Source organism: Passer domesticus, chromosome 8 (assembly GCF_036417665.1).
Source record: "Passer domesticus isolate bPasDom1 chromosome 8, bPasDom1.hap1, whole genome shotgun sequence".
Taxonomy (NCBI): Eukaryota; Metazoa; Chordata; class Aves; order Passeriformes; family Passeridae; genus Passer; species Passer domesticus.
The window spans coordinates 3,634,089-3,654,498 of NC_087481.1; the positions used below are offsets into that span (position 1 = coordinate 3,634,089).

At 52.3% G+C, this 20,410-nt stretch overlaps 1 protein-coding gene and 1 long non-coding RNA gene across 4 annotated transcripts in view; both read left to right on the forward strand.

The window, feature by feature from the left end:
• Positions 1–8,844: 8,844 nt before the first annotated feature.
• On the forward strand, positions 8,845–15,591 carry LOC135305700 (uncharacterized). 3 transcript variants are annotated; one of them, XR_010366675.1, is made up of 3 exons: positions 8,845–10,740; positions 11,724–13,228; positions 13,337–15,591. It is a non-coding gene; the product is annotated as an uncharacterized LOC135305700 (long non-coding RNA). The 3 variants fall into 3 exon arrangements; XR_010366676.1 differs by having other exon boundaries at positions 11,724–12,284; positions 12,485–15,591; XR_010366677.1 differs by having other exon boundaries at positions 8,845–9,301; positions 9,428–10,740; positions 11,724–15,591.
• Positions 15,592–15,780: 189 nt separating this feature from the next.
• The window catches only part of LOC135306120 (zinc finger protein 420-like), a 111,474-nt gene continuing 106,844 nt past the window's right edge, over positions 15,781–20,410 (forward strand). Inside the window, exons 1-3 of the mRNA XM_064429654.1 lie at positions 15,781–15,930; positions 16,121–16,955; positions 17,578–17,581. Coding sequence (XP_064285724.1) covers positions 16,135–16,955; positions 17,578–17,581 — 825 coding nt within the window. The 5' untranslated portion in view covers positions 15,781–15,930; positions 16,121–16,134. The remainder of the gene's footprint in view (positions 15,931–16,120; positions 16,956–17,577; positions 17,582–20,410) is intronic.

Sequence of the window (20,410 nt, forward strand, 5' to 3'; positions counted from 1 at the left end):
GACAGGCCATGGGCACTGCTGGGGCAGCGCTGACGCCTCAGGCCAGGCCCTGGGGGCTCCAGGCTCCTTGCCCAGGCTCTCTCAAGAACGCGGCCAGGCCAATGCTCAGCACAGAAAAGCCCCAGGGTGAGCAGCCCCAGGCTGGCCGTGGGCAGGCTGGGGGCAAACAGCATGGCTGGGGCTCTGCAAGGGCCCTGGGGGAGACGGGAAGGAGCAGCAAAGCAGGGGCTGATCCATCCCCAGTGCGCTGCACAGCCCAGGGCAGCGTCCCAGAGCGTCCTCATGGAGCTGCCAACAACATCCCCCCTCTGCAGCCCTGGCCTCTCCCCCAGCTCACAGAGGTGCCCCATCCTTGCAGGCACAGCCACGGCAGCACTGGCTCAGGAGCCCGTTTGCATTGCACAGAGCAGGCAGGAGCACCCCCATGCTGTTGCTTGTGGGGACATGAACCTGAGGGAGCACAAATGCCATCAGCCCCTGGGGCCAGCAAGGTCTGGGGGACTCCAGGGAAACCACTCCGGTTTATTGTGACAAACATTTGAGATCACCAAGTCCAACCTGCACCCTAACACTTCCTTGTCTACCCAGAGCATCATCCAGTTAGCTTAACCACCGCTCCCTCATGTGCTTTCAACCAAACTTCTCCTCCAGACCCCTTTTTGGCCTTTTTGGCCTTCTCTGGACACGCTCCAGCCCCTCCATGTCCTTCCTAAATTGGGGACCCAGAACTGGACACACTCAAGGTGTGGCCTCACCAGTGCTGAGCACTGGAGAAGAATCACTGCCTTGCTCCTGCTGGCCACACCATTCCTGATCCTGGCTAGGAGCCATTGGCCGTCTTGGCCACCTGGGCACACTGCTGCCTCATGTCCAGCCTGCTGTCCATCAGTCCCTGCAGGTCCCTTTCTGCCTGGCTGCTGTCCAGCCACTCTGTCCCCAGCCTGTAGCACTGCAGGGGTTGTTGTGGCCAAAGTGCAGGACCCGGCACTGGGACTTGTTCAACCTCACCTTGCTGGATTTGGGCCCTGGATCCATCCTGTCCAGGTCCCTCTGCAGAGCCCTCCTACCCTCCAGAACATCCACACTCACACCCAGCTTGGTGTCATCTGCAAATTTGCTGATGCTGGACTCAATCCCCTCACACAGATCATCAGTGCAGATACTGAAATCCACACTGGCTGGCTCTGATCCCTCAGCCATCCTGTGGGTGCCCTGTGATGGCTCTCAAGGTGATCTGTTCCATAACCCTGCCAGGCACCCAGGTCAGGCTGACAGGCCTGGAGTTCCCCAGATCCTCCTTCCAGCCCTTCTTGGGGATGGGCTCACACTGGCACCTCCAGTCCTCTGGGACCTCCCTGCTGATCCAGGACTGATGATAAATGATGGAGAGCAGCTTGGGGAGATCATCCACCAGCTCCATCAGCCCTCTAGGATGGATGCCCTCTGATCCCAGAGACACCTGTGAGCACCTGAGTGGCTCAGCAGGTCTCCAGCTGCTTCCTCCTGGATTCCAGGGGCTGTTCTGCTGACTGTGCCCATCTACCAGCTCAGGAGAACACTTGTCCTGAGGATGGCCTGTCTTATTGTTGAAAACTGAGGCAAAGAAGGGGTGAAGTACCTCAGCCCATTCTTCATCTTTGGTAATCATATCCCTCACAGTAAGAAATGCAGGTTGTCCTTACCCCTCTGTTGGGAAGGATGAAAGTTTGACAAGAAAGTCTCACAGATATGTATGCTTAGCAGAAAGATTTTTGAATGTAGAAGTTGAGGAAGGAATAGAGATGGAAGCAAGTTTTGATATAGAAGAAGAGAATTGCTGAGCCAGTCTTACTGGATAACCAAGGAGGCAAAGGGTATGCTAGTTAGAAGGGGGTTTTTATGACTTAGAGCAAAGGATAAACCCACCTCAAACAAGAAGATGTTTTTACCAAGCAGAAAGATAGCACAGGCAAACAAGTCAGCAAATGTTGCAAGTAGAAAAAAGGTCTCAGAATTTTCCACTGCAAGAAAACTGAAGAACAACTTCTAGCTTAAACTGTAATGTACTAACCTTTAGTGATTGGAGAATACTAACATGAATATGGTAATTGTATTAGTTATGATAGGCTATAGATAAAAGTTAAGGTATAGATTGGTTCTACTGTATTAAGATGCTCAGGAGAGAAAAGTATATAATGCATTTGTAACCTAAACTAAGGGTCTCCAGGCCTGCCTGCAGCTGCAGCTGACAGCTGTAGGCTCAGGCTCTGTCGCCCACGACCCTGGACTGCTCTAACATCTTGCATGTAATAAACTGCGTTTTGGAAGAGCCACCTGGAGTCCCGCATCTCTCATTTAGGCTCTTACACCCCTCCTTTTGACATTAATGTACCTATAAAAACATAATAATTAACCTTCACAGAAGTATCCAAGTTAAGTCCTAACTGAGCTTTTACCTCTCTAATTTTCTTTCTGCATGACCTAACAACATCCTCAAACATTTCTTGATTTACCTGCCTCTATGTCCAAAGGTGCTGCACCCTCTTTTTAATCCCTAAAAATATCCTTTTTAATCCCTTTTTAATCCCCCTTTTCCTTGAAAAGCTCCATGCCCAGCCAGGCCAGTCATTTCCCCCTCTGGGTCATCTTTCTGCACAAAGAGGGCAGCCTTCTCTCGCCCCTTCAAGATTTCTTTTTTGAAGTGTTTCCATCCTTCCTGGAACTAGTTGTTTTTAAGGGTTGTTTTTTTAAAAAAATCAATACCTGATTTGGTACTCCCCAAATCTGCATCCTCAACAGGCCAAAGTCTGCCCTCAAAAGTCCAGTGTAGAAGATTTATTGATGCCCCTCCTTCTTTTACAGAATATTTAAAAAGTCAATAATTTCATTGTGACTGTGCCCTAAACAGCCTCTGACCAGCACTTCTCCCACCAGCCCTTCTCTGTTCATGAACAGCAGGAGACAGAGCTTTCCTTGGGAGTGGGAATTGCAGGAAACCTCCCCAAAGTGCAGCTTGGAAGGTTCAGGCTGGAGCTGAGGAGAAAGCAAAGTCCCTGCCAGGGTGGAATTGTGGTGCTCGAGGTGTGGCAGCGTGAGGCTGGGCCATGGCCGGCTCTGTGTGCCAGGAGCCGGCAGCGCTGGGTGCAGGGAGCCCAGGGAGGGCACAGAGTCGCTGGCTGAGAAATGCTGGGGCACAGCGAGAGGGGCGAGTGCAGCCGGCCAGGGCACAGGAGCAGCACGCACAGGGGGCACAGCCTGCAGGACAGATGGCCAAGGGCTGGGCAGGGCTGGCAGGGCCACAGGCACCCAGGCCTTTGTGCCCTGGGCTCGGGCAGCGCCTCTGGAGGCCCCACAGCAGGAACTTTCCTGGCAGGGGCTGCACTTTGGCTCTCCCTCGGCCTCCCTGGCCAGGCTGGCAGGGGCTGCAGGTTGATGGCATTTGTCCTTGCTGCCCCTGACATCCCCCTGCCCCACAGAGAGCCCCGAGCCACCCGTGAGGGACAGGCCCTGCTGGCCCAGGCTGGGCTCAGGGCTTGGCCTTTCTGCTTCTCCCAGCCAGCCCAGGCCTTGCTCAGCATTGCAGTTCCCTGCCCAGAGCCTTGGGCTCCCTGCACTCCTGGCCTCAAGGATCTGCTCTCAGCAGTCCCGGGGAGCCTTTGGCACTCCCTGCCCTCACTGGGGCCCAGCCATGCTCCAAGGCACTTGGAGTTTTGCTGCTGACTCCTTGAGCAGCTTCTTCATCCTTCTCTCAGTGCCTGAGGCTCCTGGACCTGGACCAAAATCCACCGTGGGGCTGATTAAAATACAGAAAGCCCTCAGGAGTTCTTTGTCTCCCTTTAATTGTCTTCAAGTCTCCAGGGCTTCTGCAGTGATTGGAGTTAAGGAGGGAGATTACAAAGTGCACCTCATGATTTTTGGTTTTTTAATCACATATGTGAGTTTGGTTTTTATTTTTCATTGCAGAGAAGAGGTGATAGAAGCATTCCCGAAGTGATCTTGATGCTGAATGTCTTTTTAGGAGGTTTGGGGATGGAGATGAATGAGCCCTTTTTGGGCTGACCCTTTTTGGACAACCTGCTCTTCGCCCCCTACCTCACCATGTCTGTCATAACCCACCTGGGACTGACATCCCAAAATATCCAAAAATGTTTCTGTAATTTATTCTTTTATTTTATTCTGTAACACATTATTTTGTGTGATTATTTAATTATGTATATATTTCTTTTCATTTATAATATTAAGAGTGGTTTTTCTTACCTAGTTTTTATATTTGCATAAAAAATCTGTACATTTTTATTAGCCAAGAACATTAATGTTCTTTGGTTCTATGTAGCACATTCCCCTTCCTTAATTAATGAAGATCTATTGGCTATTTATTTCTTCCTCTTTATGGTAATTAGTAATATGTCCAGTCATTTTGTCATCATTTTTATCATCTTTCTCTCAGACAGGGGCATGGGAGAGCCTTTTGGTGTCCAGAGAGACATTTCTGGGGCACATTTGAGGCAGTTGTGGGTCTGGGGAGGGAATTTAGAAAGAACTTGAGGGTATGGACGACACTTGGGGGAGCCAGGTGGGCACTTGGAGGGGCACTCAGGAATTCTGAGGGACATTTCTGGGTCCGGGGGAGCACTTGGGGGTCCAGGGCGGCCCTTGGAGGTCAGGGAGGGGAATTTGGGGCCCTTCGGGGTCTGTCGAGCCCTTGGGGGGCTCGAACGGGGCTCTCTGGGGCGCGGGGGGTGATGGGAGTTGTAGGCGCGGGTATAATACGGTTAAACGGGGCCGCAGAGCATCACGGGAGTTGTAGGCACAGCTGCAATGGCTTGTGGTGATGGCAGGGAATGACAGGAGATGAAGTCCCGGCTCGAAGAGTGCTGTACCTGTGCCGCGGAGCATGATGGGAGCTGTAGTCCCGGAAGTGGCTGGACCGCGGCGTTTGGGGGTTCAGGAAGGCACTTGGGGTGACACTTCAGGGCCCGAGCTGCGACTTGAGTCCTCGGGGGGAATGTAAATGGTTCGGGAATACCTGGGGGGCGCTTGGGGAGCTCCAACTGGGCTCTTTAGGGCGCGGGGCACGGCACGAGTTTTAGGTGCGGGGCTGTGCTATGAGGAGCTCTGGGGCTGCGGGGGATGAGAGGAGATGAATTCCCAGAAGTGGCTGTACCAGGCATCTGTAGGGCTGGGAGCACTCAGGGGATCCGGGGACTCTTTTGCGGGGTCCCGAATGGGCTCTGAGGGGCACTGAGGGATCCTGGAGGGTCGGGGGGACACTTATGGGACAGATGGGGGGTGGATGCCGGGGTGGGCTCTGTGGAGCGCGGGGCATGACGAGCGTTGCAGTCCCGGCTCCAGTGGGGCTCAATTGCGACTGGAGCATGACAGGAGTTGTAGGAAAAAACGAAAAGATGGCACTGACATCAGGCTCTGCCCTTGAGGCCCCGATCCCTTGGGCTGTTTGGTTGTGAGCGATGATGGACGGGAACTTTGGCAAATGGGAGACGGCAGAGGTGGGAACAGCCCATTCAATCCCTCCAGTCCCTCTCAGTATTGCCCAGTTCATCCCCAGTACAACCAAGCACATCCACTATGCCCCTCCAGGCCCTCCCAGTAGAGACCATTTGTCCCAATACACATAAGTTCATTCCCAGTTGTTATGAATAGAAAATTGTATTTTTTTTAGTTTCAGAGTTAAAAAAAACAAGTCAAACCAGTCAGACTTCTTTAGATGTGCTGCCAAAGAAAAGCTCTTCGAATACCTGTTAATGGCCGGTGATTAACTGATTGTTTCCCTGATGCTGGCCACTTACCAAAAAAAAGACACCAGGACAGACCCCTCCGAGGTAAAGAAAATAGAGTGACATCGGAGCCAGTATGCAAATAAGAAATGCAGTGCACCTTGGGTTTTTACAGTTTTACAGTTTTTACAAGAAAAACCCCTAAAATCACAAGCCAACAAGTGACCTAAGTGACGTCTAAGGATGGGAGCATAGTCCCATACCTGCTTGGACCTTTTTATTTCTCACCCTAACCTGAAAAGAAACTGATTAAAGAGACCCCCCGGGTTTTTAAACAAACAAAGGAAGGACTCAACGACTCTCCCATGAGGACAGAGTCCCCAGTTCTGTCTGCAGACCAGCGGACAAAGCTGCATCATCCTCCTCCTTCGTGCCACGCCTGGGAGCAACGGCAGTGTGGGCGCGACCCGTCGATTTCTCCCCACCTGAGCTGATTCTTCTTAATAAAGGCATTAAAAAGGAGAAAGATCTCCTGCCGATTTATTTCACCAGTCCCTCTCAGTTCCTCTAAATGTCATCCACAGTATGCCCCAGTGTCTCCCAGTCTTCCCTGCAATGTCCCATGCCCCAGTGTCACTCCCAGTGTCACTCCCAGTATATCCCAGTATGTTCTAGCATGTCCCACTGTGTCTCAGTGTACCCCCACAGTCCATCCCAGTCCACCCAGATTCTCCCTCAGCATTCCTTGTGTTCCAGGTTGTCCCAGTCCTCTGCAGTGTGAATCCCAGTATATCCCAGTGTCTCCTACAGTGTTCCCAGTGTTTCCCAGTATGTCCCAGTCCTCCCCAGTGTTTCCAAGCACAGTTTAATTTCTCAGGGTTGCCGTGGTAGCCAAACCCAGCAGTGGGGTCAGGGCAGTGTCCATGGCCACAGCCCCTTGCAGTGGCCCAGTGCAGCTTGGGCTGATGATCCACCCTCACAGCTGGCCCAGGGCAGCTCTGCAGTGGTTTTGGTGGCACCTCGGGCTGGCACACACCTGAGGAGTGTGTCTGTGTTCAGTGGGGAAACTCAGGAGTTTGAGATTGCTTCAAAAAATACAAAAAGGGAAAACCCCTCTTAGGCTGAGTGCAGCCAGCTCTGCAAGCACAGCGGGTCCCAGGTGACTGAGGAGAAACAGGATGGGGCTGGGGAATGTGGAGCAAGGCTGTCCACACTGGGTCAGAGCTCAAGGCACAGCTTCTCTGAGCAGGCCAGAGCTCCTGAGGAGAGACCCTGGGTCAATATCAATCACAGAATGCTGAAATCACCTCTGATCTAAAGAGAAATGTAATAAAAGAAACCCTTTAAAATAGATATGTGTATGTTTTACAAGCTCTTTGCAATCTTTCTCCATCACTAACTAGGCAAACTTTAATGATCCTCTGGGGATTGGTGTTGTTTACATCAGACTCAGCCCCTGAGAGAGTGTTCAAAGAACTTCTCAAAAAATCAAACGTAAATTTAAACTCCAAAGTTTCTTGAAGTTTTAATGGATCCCACTGAGGGACATAACTGAGAAAGTGTCCCCAGGTCCCAGTTAGAGCAGAACACTGGAGGCAGTGATGACAGCTGGGGACAAACAAGGCAAAGGTGTCTCTGATGCTGAGCGAGCCTGGATGTGTTTCAGGAATGCAAAGGCCCAAGGCCAGAGCCCCAGCCCCTGGCCAGGCAGATCCTGTCCCTCCCTCCTTGCTCAGGGCTCTTCCCGGGATGGGCACTGGCATGTGGGGATGTGCAATGCCAAAGGCAGCACCATGGGGCAGCTCCTGCCAGGCTGCTGAGCAGGGACAAGGAGGCAATGAGGCCCCAGGGCTGCAAGGGTCACTTGTCTCCTGCTCCTGGCTCAGGCCCAGGGCCAGCAGCCATGGCCAAAGTGCTGCCCAAGTTGGCTCTGTCAGGGCCTTGCAGCTGCTGCCCATCCCTGTGCCCTGTGCAGCCCAGGCTGTCCTACGGTGTCCCTGCCCTGCGCCTCTGTCCCTGCAGGCTGTCGTCATCCCCCGGCTGCCCCACCTGGCTGGCCCCTTCCTTTGCTGGCAGCTCTGCCTCCCGCCTGCCTCTGCCTGCCCACACAAAGCCTTGGGCTGCTCCAGGCTTTTTCTGGGTGATGTGTTGCACCACAGCCCTGCCCTGGGAGGAAAATTCCTTTCTCCTGGTGTCCACTCTGGGCCTCCTCACCTGCACCTGGAATTAATTTTTCCTTTTTCAGGCTTTTCTCTACTATGTCAAAAGGATCCACCATCTCTGAAACCACCCTTCAATCCCTCCCACGGCTCTTCTCTGCTCTCCTCAGTCTCCACCTCACTGAGCATAGAGCTCCTTTGTCCCTCTATTGTGGTCATGTGCTTGAGGCCTCCAAACTCCACTTTGGGAGATCTCTGGGCCCTCTCCAAGTTATTCGCAAATGAAAACATTCTGCTCATACTCTAAGAAAATCACCAGGCGCCAAGGTCAGTCAGACCTGTCTGTAATGGCTGCTTTTGTCTGGGAGCAATCCCCAGATAAATGGAATTATGGAGGCCAAGTTCCAATTTTGGGCATTGCCCCTGGACAAGAAGGACGGTTCTTTTCCATAGGAAGGAAGCAACAGCACCCCAGTGTTTCAGGGACAGATGAGATGTCATCACCAGAGGCCAAGGCCAGCCAGAGCTCTGTGTCCTGGCAGCTTTTGTCTGGGCGTAGCCCTTGCATATAGGGAAATTTTAGCCATGGACACCTGAAAAGGGAGAAGAGAAGGGAAGATTATTTTCCATAGGAAGGAAAGCATGGAACCCCAGTGCTTTATAGGAGGCATCCATGCCGATGACAGGCAGCCCTCGACATGCCAAGATCAGCCGGACCAGTCAGGTGCCTCTCAGGTGGCGGAATCAGCCAGGCCTGCTCCGTGTTCCCCTCATTCCATGAGGCCCTGCAGGGTCACAGTGGCCCTCTGGTTCTGTGGGGCCCCAAGGTGTCACAGTGGTCTCCATGATTCCATGGGGCCTTGCAATTCCACAATGGTCTCCATGGATCCACGACGCCCCCCAGGATCACAACAGCCCTTTGGCTCCACAAGGCCCTGCAGTGCAGCAATGGCCTCTTGGTTCCACAAAGCCCTGCTGCTTCACACTGGCCCCTTGGGACCATGTGGCCCAGCAGTGCCACAGTGATGTCCTTGCTGCCACAAGGCCACACAGTGTCACAGTGGTCCCTTGGATCCATGCTACCCCAAAGTGTCACAACGGCCCCTTGGTTCCATGAAGATCCAGAAGTGTCACAATGGTCTCCATGGTTCCACGTGGTCCTCACAGTGTCACAGTGGTCTCCATAGGCAGGAAACAACCAAGCCCCAGTGTTGCAGGGGCCGATGAGGGGCAGTCACCAGAGGCAAAGGGCAGCCAGATTAGATGGTACTGGCAGATTTTGTCTGGGAGCAATCTTGGATATACAGAATTTTAGAGGCAGAATAACAATTTTGGACATGGATGACAGAAGCAGAAACACAGATCTTTTCCATAGGCAGGAAAGCAAGAGTTCCAAGGGCAGTTGAAAGGCAACTATCAGAGGGCAAGGTCAGCCAGACCTCTCCTTTCTGGTAGCTTTTGTCTGAAAGCAAGCCTTGGATATAGGGAATTTCAGAGAGAGAATCCTAATTTCTGCCATTTCTGCACTGATAAGCAGAATGGTTTTTTCCATAGGAAGGAAAGCACAAGTGTTTCAAAGGCAGATGAGAGGTGGCTCCCAGGAGCTCAAGCAAGACAGACTTGTTTATCCTGGCAGCTGCTTTTACAGAGGGATCCTTGGATATATTTTCAGAGGAGGAATCTCACTTTTGACCACAGACATGTTGACAAGCATGACGGTTCCTTTCCATTGGAAGGAAAGCACTGTGCCCTTGTGTTTCAAAAACAGGTGAGAGGTGGCCCCCAAGAGGCCAAGGGCAGCCAGACCTGTCTGTCCTGGCAGCTTTCACTTGGGAGCAATCCTTGGATGAATAGAGTTTTGGAGATGGACTCCAAGTTTCAGCCATGGGCTCCTGGTGGAGATGGATGGTTTTTCCATAAGAAATAAAAGTGCGAAATCCAAGTGTTTTGGAAGAAGAAGAGAGGTGGCCAGCATAGGCCAAGCCAGACAGACCTGTCTTTCCTGGCACCTTTCACCAGGAGGAAATCCTTGGATATAGGGAATTTTGGAGGTGGAATATCAGTTTTGGCCACAGGCACCTGGACAGGAAGAAGAGTTCTTTTCATTAGGCAGGAAAGCACAGAGTCACAGTGTTTCAAAGGCAAATGAGCGCCAGCCCTCAGGAAGCCAAGGCCAGCCAGACTTGTCTCTCCTGGCAGTTTTTTCTGCGAGAAATCCTTGGGTATAGAGAATTCTGGATGTGGATTCCCAACTTTGGCTATGAATGCCTGGATGTGAAAGTGCTTTTTTCCTGTAGGAAAGAAAATCACATGGTCCCAGTGTTTCAAAGGCAGATGAGAGGTGGCCCCCGGGTGGCCAAGCCAGCCAGATCTGTCTGTCCTGGCAGATTTCATCTGGGAACAATTCTTGGATAGACAAACATTTGGAGAAGGAAACCCAGTTTTGGCCATGGACAACTGGAGGAGAAGGACAGCTCTTTCCCACAGGAAGGAAAGCACAGAGCCCCACAGCTCCAGGGGCAGATGAGAAGCAGCCCTCGGCATGCCAAGGTCATCTGGGCCTGTCAGGTGGTCCCCAGGAGGCCAAACCAGCCAGACCTGTGCCATGTCCCCTTGGTTCCATGGGGCCCCACATGTCACAATGGTCTCCTTGAGTCCATGAGGCACCTCAGTGTCACCATGGCCCCTTGGTTCCAGGAGATTCTGTGCTGTCAGCAATGTCTCCTTGCTTCTCCAGTGTCAAAATGGCTGCATGAAGGGCTTAGGGTTCAAAAAACAGAGCAGGATCTCAGCCCATGGTCTGGACCCTCCTTCTCCTGGGGTTTGTGTCTCACCCACACTGGAACCCAAGCAGTTGGTAGCTGAATGTGTGTCTTTCTGTACATCTTCTGTCTTTCAGTCTTTCCCTGTTTCTTTTTCTGCTTATCCTCTTTACCTGGAACATTTTTGGATAATTTAACATCTTTATGGTTATTTGGTTTCCAGGTTAAATAGGCTAAGTTAATGAAGTTAATGCTGTAAGTGTTTCATGTTGAATTGGATGTTGTATTAAACCCTTTACCAAAGTTGCTTGATTTTTTGTACTTTGACAGTACGATTTTGTGTCATTTTGACCTCTTGAGAATGTCTGGTTGGTGTTTCTCCTGTGCACCAAACTTGAGTAAAAGAGCTTTTGGTTGTCCCCGGCATTTGAGTGTTCTGGGGTGTCACAGCCCCACAGGGTGACAATGGCCTCTTGTTTCCGTGAGACCCCGCTGTGTCACACTGGCCCTCAGTTCCCTGAGGATCTGGAGTGTCACACGGGTTTATGGCATTTGTCCTTGCTGCCCCTCACATCCCACAGAGAGCCCTGAGCCACCCGTGAGGGACAGGCCCTGCTGGCCCAGGCTGGGCTCAGGGCTTGGCCTTTCTGCTTCCCCCAGCCAGCCCAGGCCTTGCTCAGCATTGCAGTTCCCTGCCCAGAGCCTTGGGCTCCCTGCACTCCTGGCCTCAAGGATCTGCTCTCACCAGTCCCTGGGGAGTCTTTGGCACTCCCTGCCCTCACTGGGGCCCAGCCATGCTCCAAGGCACTTGGAGTTTTGCTGCTGACTCCTTGAGCAGCTTCTTCATCCTCCTCTCAGTGCCTGAGGCTCCTGGACCTGGACCAAAATCCACCGTGGGGCTGATTAAAATACAGAAAGCCCTCAGGAGTTCTTTGTCTCCCTTTAATTGTCTTTAAGTCTCCAGGGCTTCTGCAGTGATTGGAGTCAGTTTGGAGTTCTGTAAAGGAGGGAGATGTCAAAGTGCACCTCATGATTTTTGGTTTTTTAATCTCATGTGTGGGTTTGGTTTGTTTTTTTTTTCATTGCAGAGAAGAGGTGATAGAAGCATTCCTCAAGTGATCTTGATGCTGAATGTCTCCTTAGGAGGTCTAGGCATGGAGAAGAATGAGCCTGTTTTGGACTGACCCTGTTTGGACAACCTGCTCCTCACCCCCAACCTCACCATGTCTGACATCGCCCACCTGGGACTGATATCCCTGTGCCCTGCAGCAGAACCTTGTCCCCAAGCTCTGCAGCTCCATGTCCCAGCCCACTGCACCGTGTCCCACCTGCTCTCCTCAGGGCTCTGCCTGCATGGAGGCCCAGGAGAAGTTTTCCTGTTTGTAAGGAAGGAGTAGAAAAGCCTGAGCAGGTTTCCTGAACAACAAGCCCCACTCAGGAACCACCTGCTCAGTACAGGCTGCCTGGAATGGTGTCACCTTTCTACAAGGGACAGTGTGACCAGAAATGATCTCTGGAAGCAGAATTCTCAGAGTCTTGCAGCTGAATTCTCTGTCCCTGTCCTTTCTCTGGATCTCTGTTGCAGATGGAAGCTGCTGGTGCCATCCTCACCTTTAACGTCTCTTTGGAATGCAAACAGATGCTGCCAGGTGTGTTAAGCAGGATTTGCTCAATGTTTCTACAAAACTTTTGTGTTCCTCATGGAACAAAGGGACCATTTTGGCAATGAGGGGGGGACGTGGAAACAAGGAGTCAATTGTGACCCTGGGGTCCCATGGAACCAAGGGGCCATGGTGACACAGCAGGGCCACATGGATCCAGTGGTCCATTGTGACACTGTGGATCCAAGGAGACCATGGAGACACCCCTGGAACCTCATGGAACCAAGGAGTCCATGGTGACCCAGCGGGGCTGCATGGAGCCAATGGTCCATGGTGACACTGCCCATCCAAGATCCAAGGAGGCCGCTGTGACACTGTGGGAACTCATGGAGCGAGGTGGGCCATTGTGACACTGAAGAACTTCATGGCACCAAATATCCATGGTGACTCAGCAGGGCATCATCGGAACCAAGGAAGCGCTGCTGGCAGTACAGAAACTCACAGAACCAGGGGCCCTTGTAGTACTGCAGAACCAACAGAGCTGCTGGACCTTGTTCCCTGGCCCTGCACAGCTCCTTGGGAGGCACGGCAGGAGCAGCACCCTGGGAGCCTCGGGAATGCCCCTCTGGGATCCATGGCACTCCCAGGGGCTGGAATTCCAGTTCCCAGCCAGGAAAAGATGTTCCTGCCCTTGAAGGCAAAGCTCTTAAGGAGGAGCCAAAAGTCAAGTGGAGCAAGATCTTACAGTGACATTTCACTGCCAGCCTTCATAACTTCACCCATGGTTGCTGTAGCTCCTAGATTGGGAATTAATCAGGCAGGGTCTTTGGTGGGAGCTGCCCTGGGTCAAGGGAGACACAGAGAGAGAAACAGAGCAGGCAGAGAGAGGCAGGAGAGACAGGAGGACACAAACACAATCAGCTGAGAAGGTGGCACTCTGAAAACAGAGCTACAACTGACTGAAAAGGAATGGGACAGAAAGAAATAATTTTGTAAGTTTATTTCCTATCAAAACACAAACTTTCCTTTCTCACAAACCTCCTCCCAGTGTCATTAGGCAGGGCTGTCAGAAAGTTCTTCATTCCAATTGGACGTTCCAGGCTTTCCTTTTCCACAAGGAAAGAGGAAATGGGGATTTTCCCACTCCTGGGGAGTTTGACATCCTCAGCTGAGGAGAGGAGGAGGCACCAGAAGAAAAGGGCAGCTGGGCTTCACCCTTCTGCAGGGAAGAGGGGGGAAAAGAATCTCTCATCCTGTCTGCAGCTGCTCCCACAGGGATGTGAGGGCTGATCCCAGAGCCCCAAGGGTCACATTCAGGGCTGCACTCAGGGAATGCTCGCCTGGTATTGAGGGGCAGCTTGGGAGCACCTGGATCTTGGAGCATCCAGCTGCCCCCCATGTTTGGAGGTGCCTGAGGAGGGCTGGGAGGATGCCAGGGACATCCTGCAGTGACATCCCCCCTGTCCTGCTCTGGGTGAGCTCAGTCCCAGGCCTGACCCTGATCCTGGTCTCAATTTCACTCCACGTTTAGACACACTCACAGTTCTGTATTTAATCCCATCCCAGTGTCAGACTCATCAAGCCCCAGACCCATTCCCAATCCCAGCCCTAAAGCCAATCCCATGTCTAGCCTTAACCCCAATCCCAGCTCTAATCCAAATCTCAGCTCTAACTCCAACCCCACCCCCAAATCCAGCCCTATCCTAAATCCTCAGCCCCAAACCAAATCCCAGGTCCAGCCCTTCTGGGGGTTTGGGGGTTTCTCTGTCCCTCTGACCCCGATGATGTTTGGGTGGTGTGACACCAGGGCTCAGAGGGACAGAGACCCCCCAGGGATGAGAAGGTGGGAGAGCCCCCCCAGCCAGAAGCACTCTCAGCGGTGAGAGGGACACAGAGGCCCTGGTCCCCAGCCCTGCACAAGCATTCCCTGAGGCCAGAGGGATGGAGACCCCTGAGCATCCCCCAGGGCGAGGGGACAGAGACCCCTGAGCATCCCCTGGGCTGAGAGAGACAGAGACTGCCCTGAGCACCCCATGGGGCAGAGTGAGAGGGAGGGAAAGCCCCCAGACATTCCCTGGAGTGAGAATGATGGAGACCCCCTGGGGAATGGCCTGGGGTGACAGGGACAACCCCTCAAGCATCTCCCAGGGTGAGAGGCACGAACAGAGACCCCTTGAGCATCCCCTGGGCACTGGACAAAATAAAATTGGCAGAAATTAAATTTAACTCTGCATTAATCATTTTGATGAATATTTGATTTTCCCAAAAGTAACATGTGATGAAAATGCAAATAAATCCCAAACCTGAATAAACCGATAATAGAAACAATGATGTGTCAATTCCAGGTTTCATTGGTTCGTGCACAGCTCCAGCTCAGCTGCTGGCAGGTTCCCATAAAAGAAAAGTGGAAATTTGGCCCAATACAGATTAAAAGGAAGAGAAAGCAGTGTGGGGCTGTCACAAGGGGGACAGGGAAAAAAAGAATAATGATTCTCATATGTGGCAAAGCTCCTAAGCCTGTGAATTTGGCATTTATGTAGGAATTTAGCTACTTGAGCTGGACTTCTTGTGCGACTTTTAGCAGCCTTGTGTTCCTGACCTTGGGGTGAGTGAACCTTGTCAGTCTCACTGGTATCATTTGCTCCCTTTCCTCCAGTGTTTTTAACAAAGTTTTCAAGGAAGGAGAACAAAACATTTTCTTTCCACTGGCCACCTAGCCACCTACAGCCTTTTTCCTCATCAGTTCTTACATAAGTTGCTCAGATGAAGCTGCATCCAAGTTTCCAGTGGTTCCTCCAGAGAGGACCACAACCTCCTCAGAGAAGGGAACCATGCTGTTATCAAAGGCACTTGGAGTCAGAGAACAGTGCCTAAACTCCCTGTGCCAAAAAAATGTTGCAATCTGGTTAATAAAATTGTTAGAGAAATGCCTCTGCCCCAATTAAGCTGCTACCAAGACCAAATCCAAAGTGGATTGTATTGAACAGCAAGTGTGAGGTAGAGAGAGACATGGAAAGAAAGAGAAAAGGGGGGACAACAAGGAGTGACAAGGACAGAGACCTCCCCTGGGGCGGGGCAAGTGTGACGGGGCAGTGTTCTTTATCTCTTCCATGACTCAGCCCTGATAACGCCCTCCAGGGGCTCTCTTCTGTGAATGGGCCATTGAGTGTCCCTGCAGGACTGATAAAATGACATCATCCCATTGTGGGATGCTCCGCCCAGGGGGAGGAGCCAAGCATTCCTACCTGGATATAAGCTGAGGCTTCTGACACCAGGAGCACCTTGGCTACTGGATTCCCAGAGGACAAGAGCTCCATAAGCACCACTGGACCTTCAGAGGAAGACCAGACCCTACTACAGGATCACCGCTTTGACAGAATCACGATCATCACTGCAACAGGACTGCAGCCACCATTTAATGGGACTGCTACCACCACCCTGACCAGCAGGGTGTCAGGTTATATCCTGACTCTTTCCATTTAAGGCCTTGTTTCTGTATCATTGCCTTGATCTTAATTTTCTTATTAAATTGTAATTCTGGCTTAGACTCTCCCCCTAGTTTGCCCTCAAACCAGTACAAAATTCAATGCACTCATCTCTTGTTTTCCTCCCAAAACAGAATTTCCCATCTCAAAACCACTGCCAGATGGAGGAGAAGGCTGCGAGGAAGAGGAAGATGTCCCGGGACCACCAGGTAGGTGAGGAGGAAGTCACAGCTCATTTCCCTCTCTTTCCTGCTCCATCTCCCTGCACAGCATAGCCCAAGGCTGCAGGACAACCCTGCTTTCAACGCCGTCCTGCCAGGGATGCACGGGGAGGATCTCCTTCCCCTTCCCTCTGGCACAGAGGGAAATCCCATCCTCTCCTTGCCCTGCCTTCCCCAGACAAGGAGCTGAGGATGGAGACCAGCGATGACAAATCTCCACAGCAGAACCTTGTGGAAGAGGCTGTTTTGAGTGGCTCCATGGCACAGGAATCCAGTGGGGAAGAAAATTCCCTGAGATCCTGCAGGAGGAGGGGCTCCATATCCAGCCCAGGGTGGTCTGAGGAAGAAAGACCCACCCTGTGCCAAGAAGGTGGACAGAGCTTCAGCCAGGGATCGGAGTTGGTGATCCATGAGCAGCTTCGTGATGGGGAGAAGCCCTACAAGTGCTTGGAGTGTGGGAAGAGCTTCAGGTGGAGCAGCCACCTGATCAGCCACCAGATGATCCACACTGGGGAATGGCCCTACGAGTGTGGGGAGTGTGGGAAGGGCTTCAGCTACAGATCCACCCTTGTGACCCACCAACGCATACACACCGGGGAGAGGCTCTATGAATGTCTTGAGTGTCAGAAGAGATTTCAGACCCGCTACAATCTCCTCAGGCACCAAAGGATTCACACCAATGAGAGGCCCTTCCTCTGCCCTGACTGCAGGAAGGGCTTCAAGCGCAATTCTCAACTCATCACCCACCGGCGCATCCACACTGGGGAGAGGCCCTACGAGTGCCACACCTGTCAGAAGAGGTTTCAGACCAGCTCACATCTCTGCCTGCATGAGCAGATTCACACAGAGGAGAGGCCCTTCCGCTGCCATGACTGTGAGAAGGGCTTCAAGCAAAATTCCACCCTCATCATCCACTGGCGCATCCACACTGGGGAGAGGCCCTACGAGTGTCTCCAGTGTGGGAAGAGCTTCATCCACAGTTCTAACTTAACCAGACACCAACAGAGGCACCAGTAGGGGAAGCCCTGCAAATACCCAAACTGCGGGAAGAGCTTCATGCACTGCTGCAGCTTCATCCCCCATTGGATGACCCATGCTGGTCAGAGTCCTGGTGTTCCATGTTCCCAGTGATCCATACTGGGAAGACACCTGTCCCTTCTCCTGCCCCTGCCGATGGCATGATGTGGGATTGATGAACATGAGGGTTTGGCCATGGCTGTGTCGTTACATTCACTCCCCGCTCAGATCATTGCCATGGGCAAGAAAGGGAATCTCTCTATCTTCCTACGAGGAGAAGAGTGTCATTTCTTGGCAGGAGGAAATTGTGTCTGGAAAGAGTCAGCTGAGTTGTAGTTTTCCATTTTTCTTATCCCTTTTGTTATCAATATTGTTGCTGTTCCTGTTTACTCCTGATCTTGTTGCTGTTCCCAATAAATTGTTCCTATCCTAGCCCAGGATCTTTGCCTTTTGTGCTTTCCATGGGAGGCAGGAGGCTAGCAATCGGCAGCGCGGTTTTAGCGGGACCAGGAAATTGGGGAATCCCATTCCTGAACCCCACCCTGTGGAAGCCAAGCATCCCAGCTGGTCCCAGCCCTGGTTGCCATGCTAAGGATCAGATTTGTCACAGGCCCTCAGAGGGGTTCCATGGGGAATTTCCAAGAGTCTCTAGGCTGTTCAAGAGCTGGAATATCACAGGCAGAGACATGGGCTCCATGGAGGCCTCCCAGGGGTTTCTGGGGATGGTAAAGAGCCCTGTGGTCAGAGGCAGTCACAGCCATTCCATGGTGACATCCCAGGGCACCTTGGGCTGCAAAGGCACCCATCTGTCACAGGCACTCACGGGGGCTCCACGGTGACATTCCAGGAGTCCCTAGGCTGCCAAAGAGGCGGGGTGTCCCAGACACTCACAGGGGTTCCTGTCATGGGCAGAGTGGGAGCTTCAGGCAAAAGCTTTATTTCTTTACTGGAGAAACTCCTGATGAGTCATGAGATGGAGAAATGACACCCAACAGCCACCATGGATCCTCAAACCCCTGCACGGCCCCTAGACTTCCAAAATTTATTTTATTAGAGGAGAGTGGGAATGGCTGGATCCAATCCCAGCCCCAGACTTTGTCAAAGGTGTAAAAGATTGGACAGGTTAGAATTGAACCTTAATGCAATTTGTCCCACAGGATTAACAATGGAATTCTAGATAAATTTATATAAATACAGCTCTGATTGATTCTGATCATGATTTGACAGAATGGTTTGTTTGCACCACAGATTAAATTTAAAAAAAGAAAGTTATTTACTCCACAGTACAGGAGCTATAACAATTATTAGAATATTTTGCTCTAGGCAGCATTTTGAAATAAACAGGGCCTTGCTGGAGTTGTTGGAGCTCACTGCAGGCAGAGCCTCCTGCTCCAGCAGGAACTGCCTTTCCTGTGCCAGGAGCAGGGCAGGTCCCGCTGCAGGAAAAGCCCCAGGCCAGCCCCAGCACAAGGAAGGGCTCGGGCACAAGGGCAGAGTGCGGTGCTGGGAGCCGTGCCAGGCAGAGCCTGAGGCACCAAAGGCACCTCGGCAGCAGCAGCTGCTTGCAGGCCATGGCCAGAAGCCTCCCTTGGCAGCCCAGCCTGGTGGCCAGCACTGCAGAGCTGCTGCCTCAGGGCTCATTTCTGCCTGGGCTCTGAAAAGCCACTTCTGCTCCAGGAGCCTACCTGGGAAGCCATTGGCCCCAGCACCTTGGGGACAAGATATGAATGACAAAACTCTTCATTCCAGCAGAGACAAGGCAGGGGCAGAGGAAAGGGGAGAGCCAGGCCCAGGGGACAGGGCTGCCATGGTGACGGCTGTGAGGTCACTGCCCCTGCAGCAGCCTGGCTGCCCTCAGCAGACATTCTGGCCTGAAGCGTTGTGAGGGCACCCAGCACATCAGAGAACCCCCATGACAGCAATTCTGTCCTTGGGGATCAGAGGGGGTTTCATTGGTTCAGGTTGCACAAAGGTGCTGATCTTGGAGTATTGCTGTGATAGGGAATCCACTTCTCTGGAAAAAGTTGCAGTTTTGTGCCACTCTCATCATTGTAAAATATTTCCTCCTTTTAACAAATGTAAATCCACCCTCATTCAGTTTAAAGATACTGACCCTTGTTCAGTCACTGCAAGATTTGGGAGAAAATAACTTTGACCACTATTTTTCCATTTTCACAGATCTTGGTGAGAATCCAAAAATCTCCCAAGATGGGGTTTGGAGACCTCATCACATAAGCAGCAGGGAGAGGCTGATGGCTCTGGGCTCAGTGGTGTGGAGACTGAAGACAGAACAGGAATAGCCTGGGAGGGATTGAAGGGTGGTTTCAGAGAGGCTGGTGTTTTTCTTTACTGCATAAAACAGCCAGAGAAAGAAATAATGGCACCAAGGGTGTGCAGTGTCCCTACCCCAGGAGGCAGGGATTCTACCCAGACAGACAGCATCGGGCGAGGGGCATGATTTAAAGAAGATTCCCCTCCTCCAACCTGTGGGTTGTGCCCTTTCAAGCCCAGGAAAAGACACTCCACTCCATCTGGTCAAAAAAGGAATGGCCTCACAATGTCCTTTTTTTTCTGTACCCTCATTGGTTTATGTTCTACTGCAATGTCTCCAGCTTAGATTTTTTCCTTGATTGTCCTCCTTGATCCACCCCTTTGAAGTCCCCTGCTCCTCCTGCTATTTGTCCACAATCCTAAACGCCACCCCTAAACCCATGACCCCACCGCCTCATTTCTTGTCTTGATCCCTGGCACAATAAAGGATCCTGGGTTTTCCTAAACCAAGGCCCGTCCTGTTGCTCTCCTTTCCCTGTTGGTCATTGGTGGCTGCCTGAGGTCTGAGACTCCGGGGCCTGGGGTAGGTTTTATTCCATTTGCTGTGGCAAAATGCAACACACGGGCAGCAAGGAGATCCAGACTGGACATGAGGAGAAAGGAATTCCCCTCCCAGGGCAGGGCTGTGGTGCAACACATCCCCCAGAAAAAGCCTGGAGCAGCCCAAGGCTTTGTGTGGGCAGGCAGAGGCAGGCAGGAGGCAGAGCTGCCAGCAAAGGAAGGGGCCAGCCAGGTGGGGCAGCCGGGGGATGACGACAGCCTGCAGGGACAGAGGCGCAGGGCAGGGACACCGTAGGACAGCCTGGGCTGCACAGGGCACAGGGATGGGCAGCAGCTGCAAGGCCCTGACAGAGCCAACTTGTGCAGACACAAAGAACACCAAAGCCGCAGAGGGTCATTAAAGTCCTTGTTCTGTGTCTGTGCTGCTGAGCTGGGCCAGGCTCCTGGCCCAGAGGCAGCTCCTGGCAAGGGCAGCGCTACAGAGAGACAGCTCTGGCCAGGAGCAGCTCCTGTGCACAGCCCAGCAGGGCTGGAGCACTGCCAGGGCAGCTCAGGGACACCAGCAGGGCACAGCCAGAGCTGACAGGGGCTCAGCACTGGCAGGGGCTGGGAGATGTCC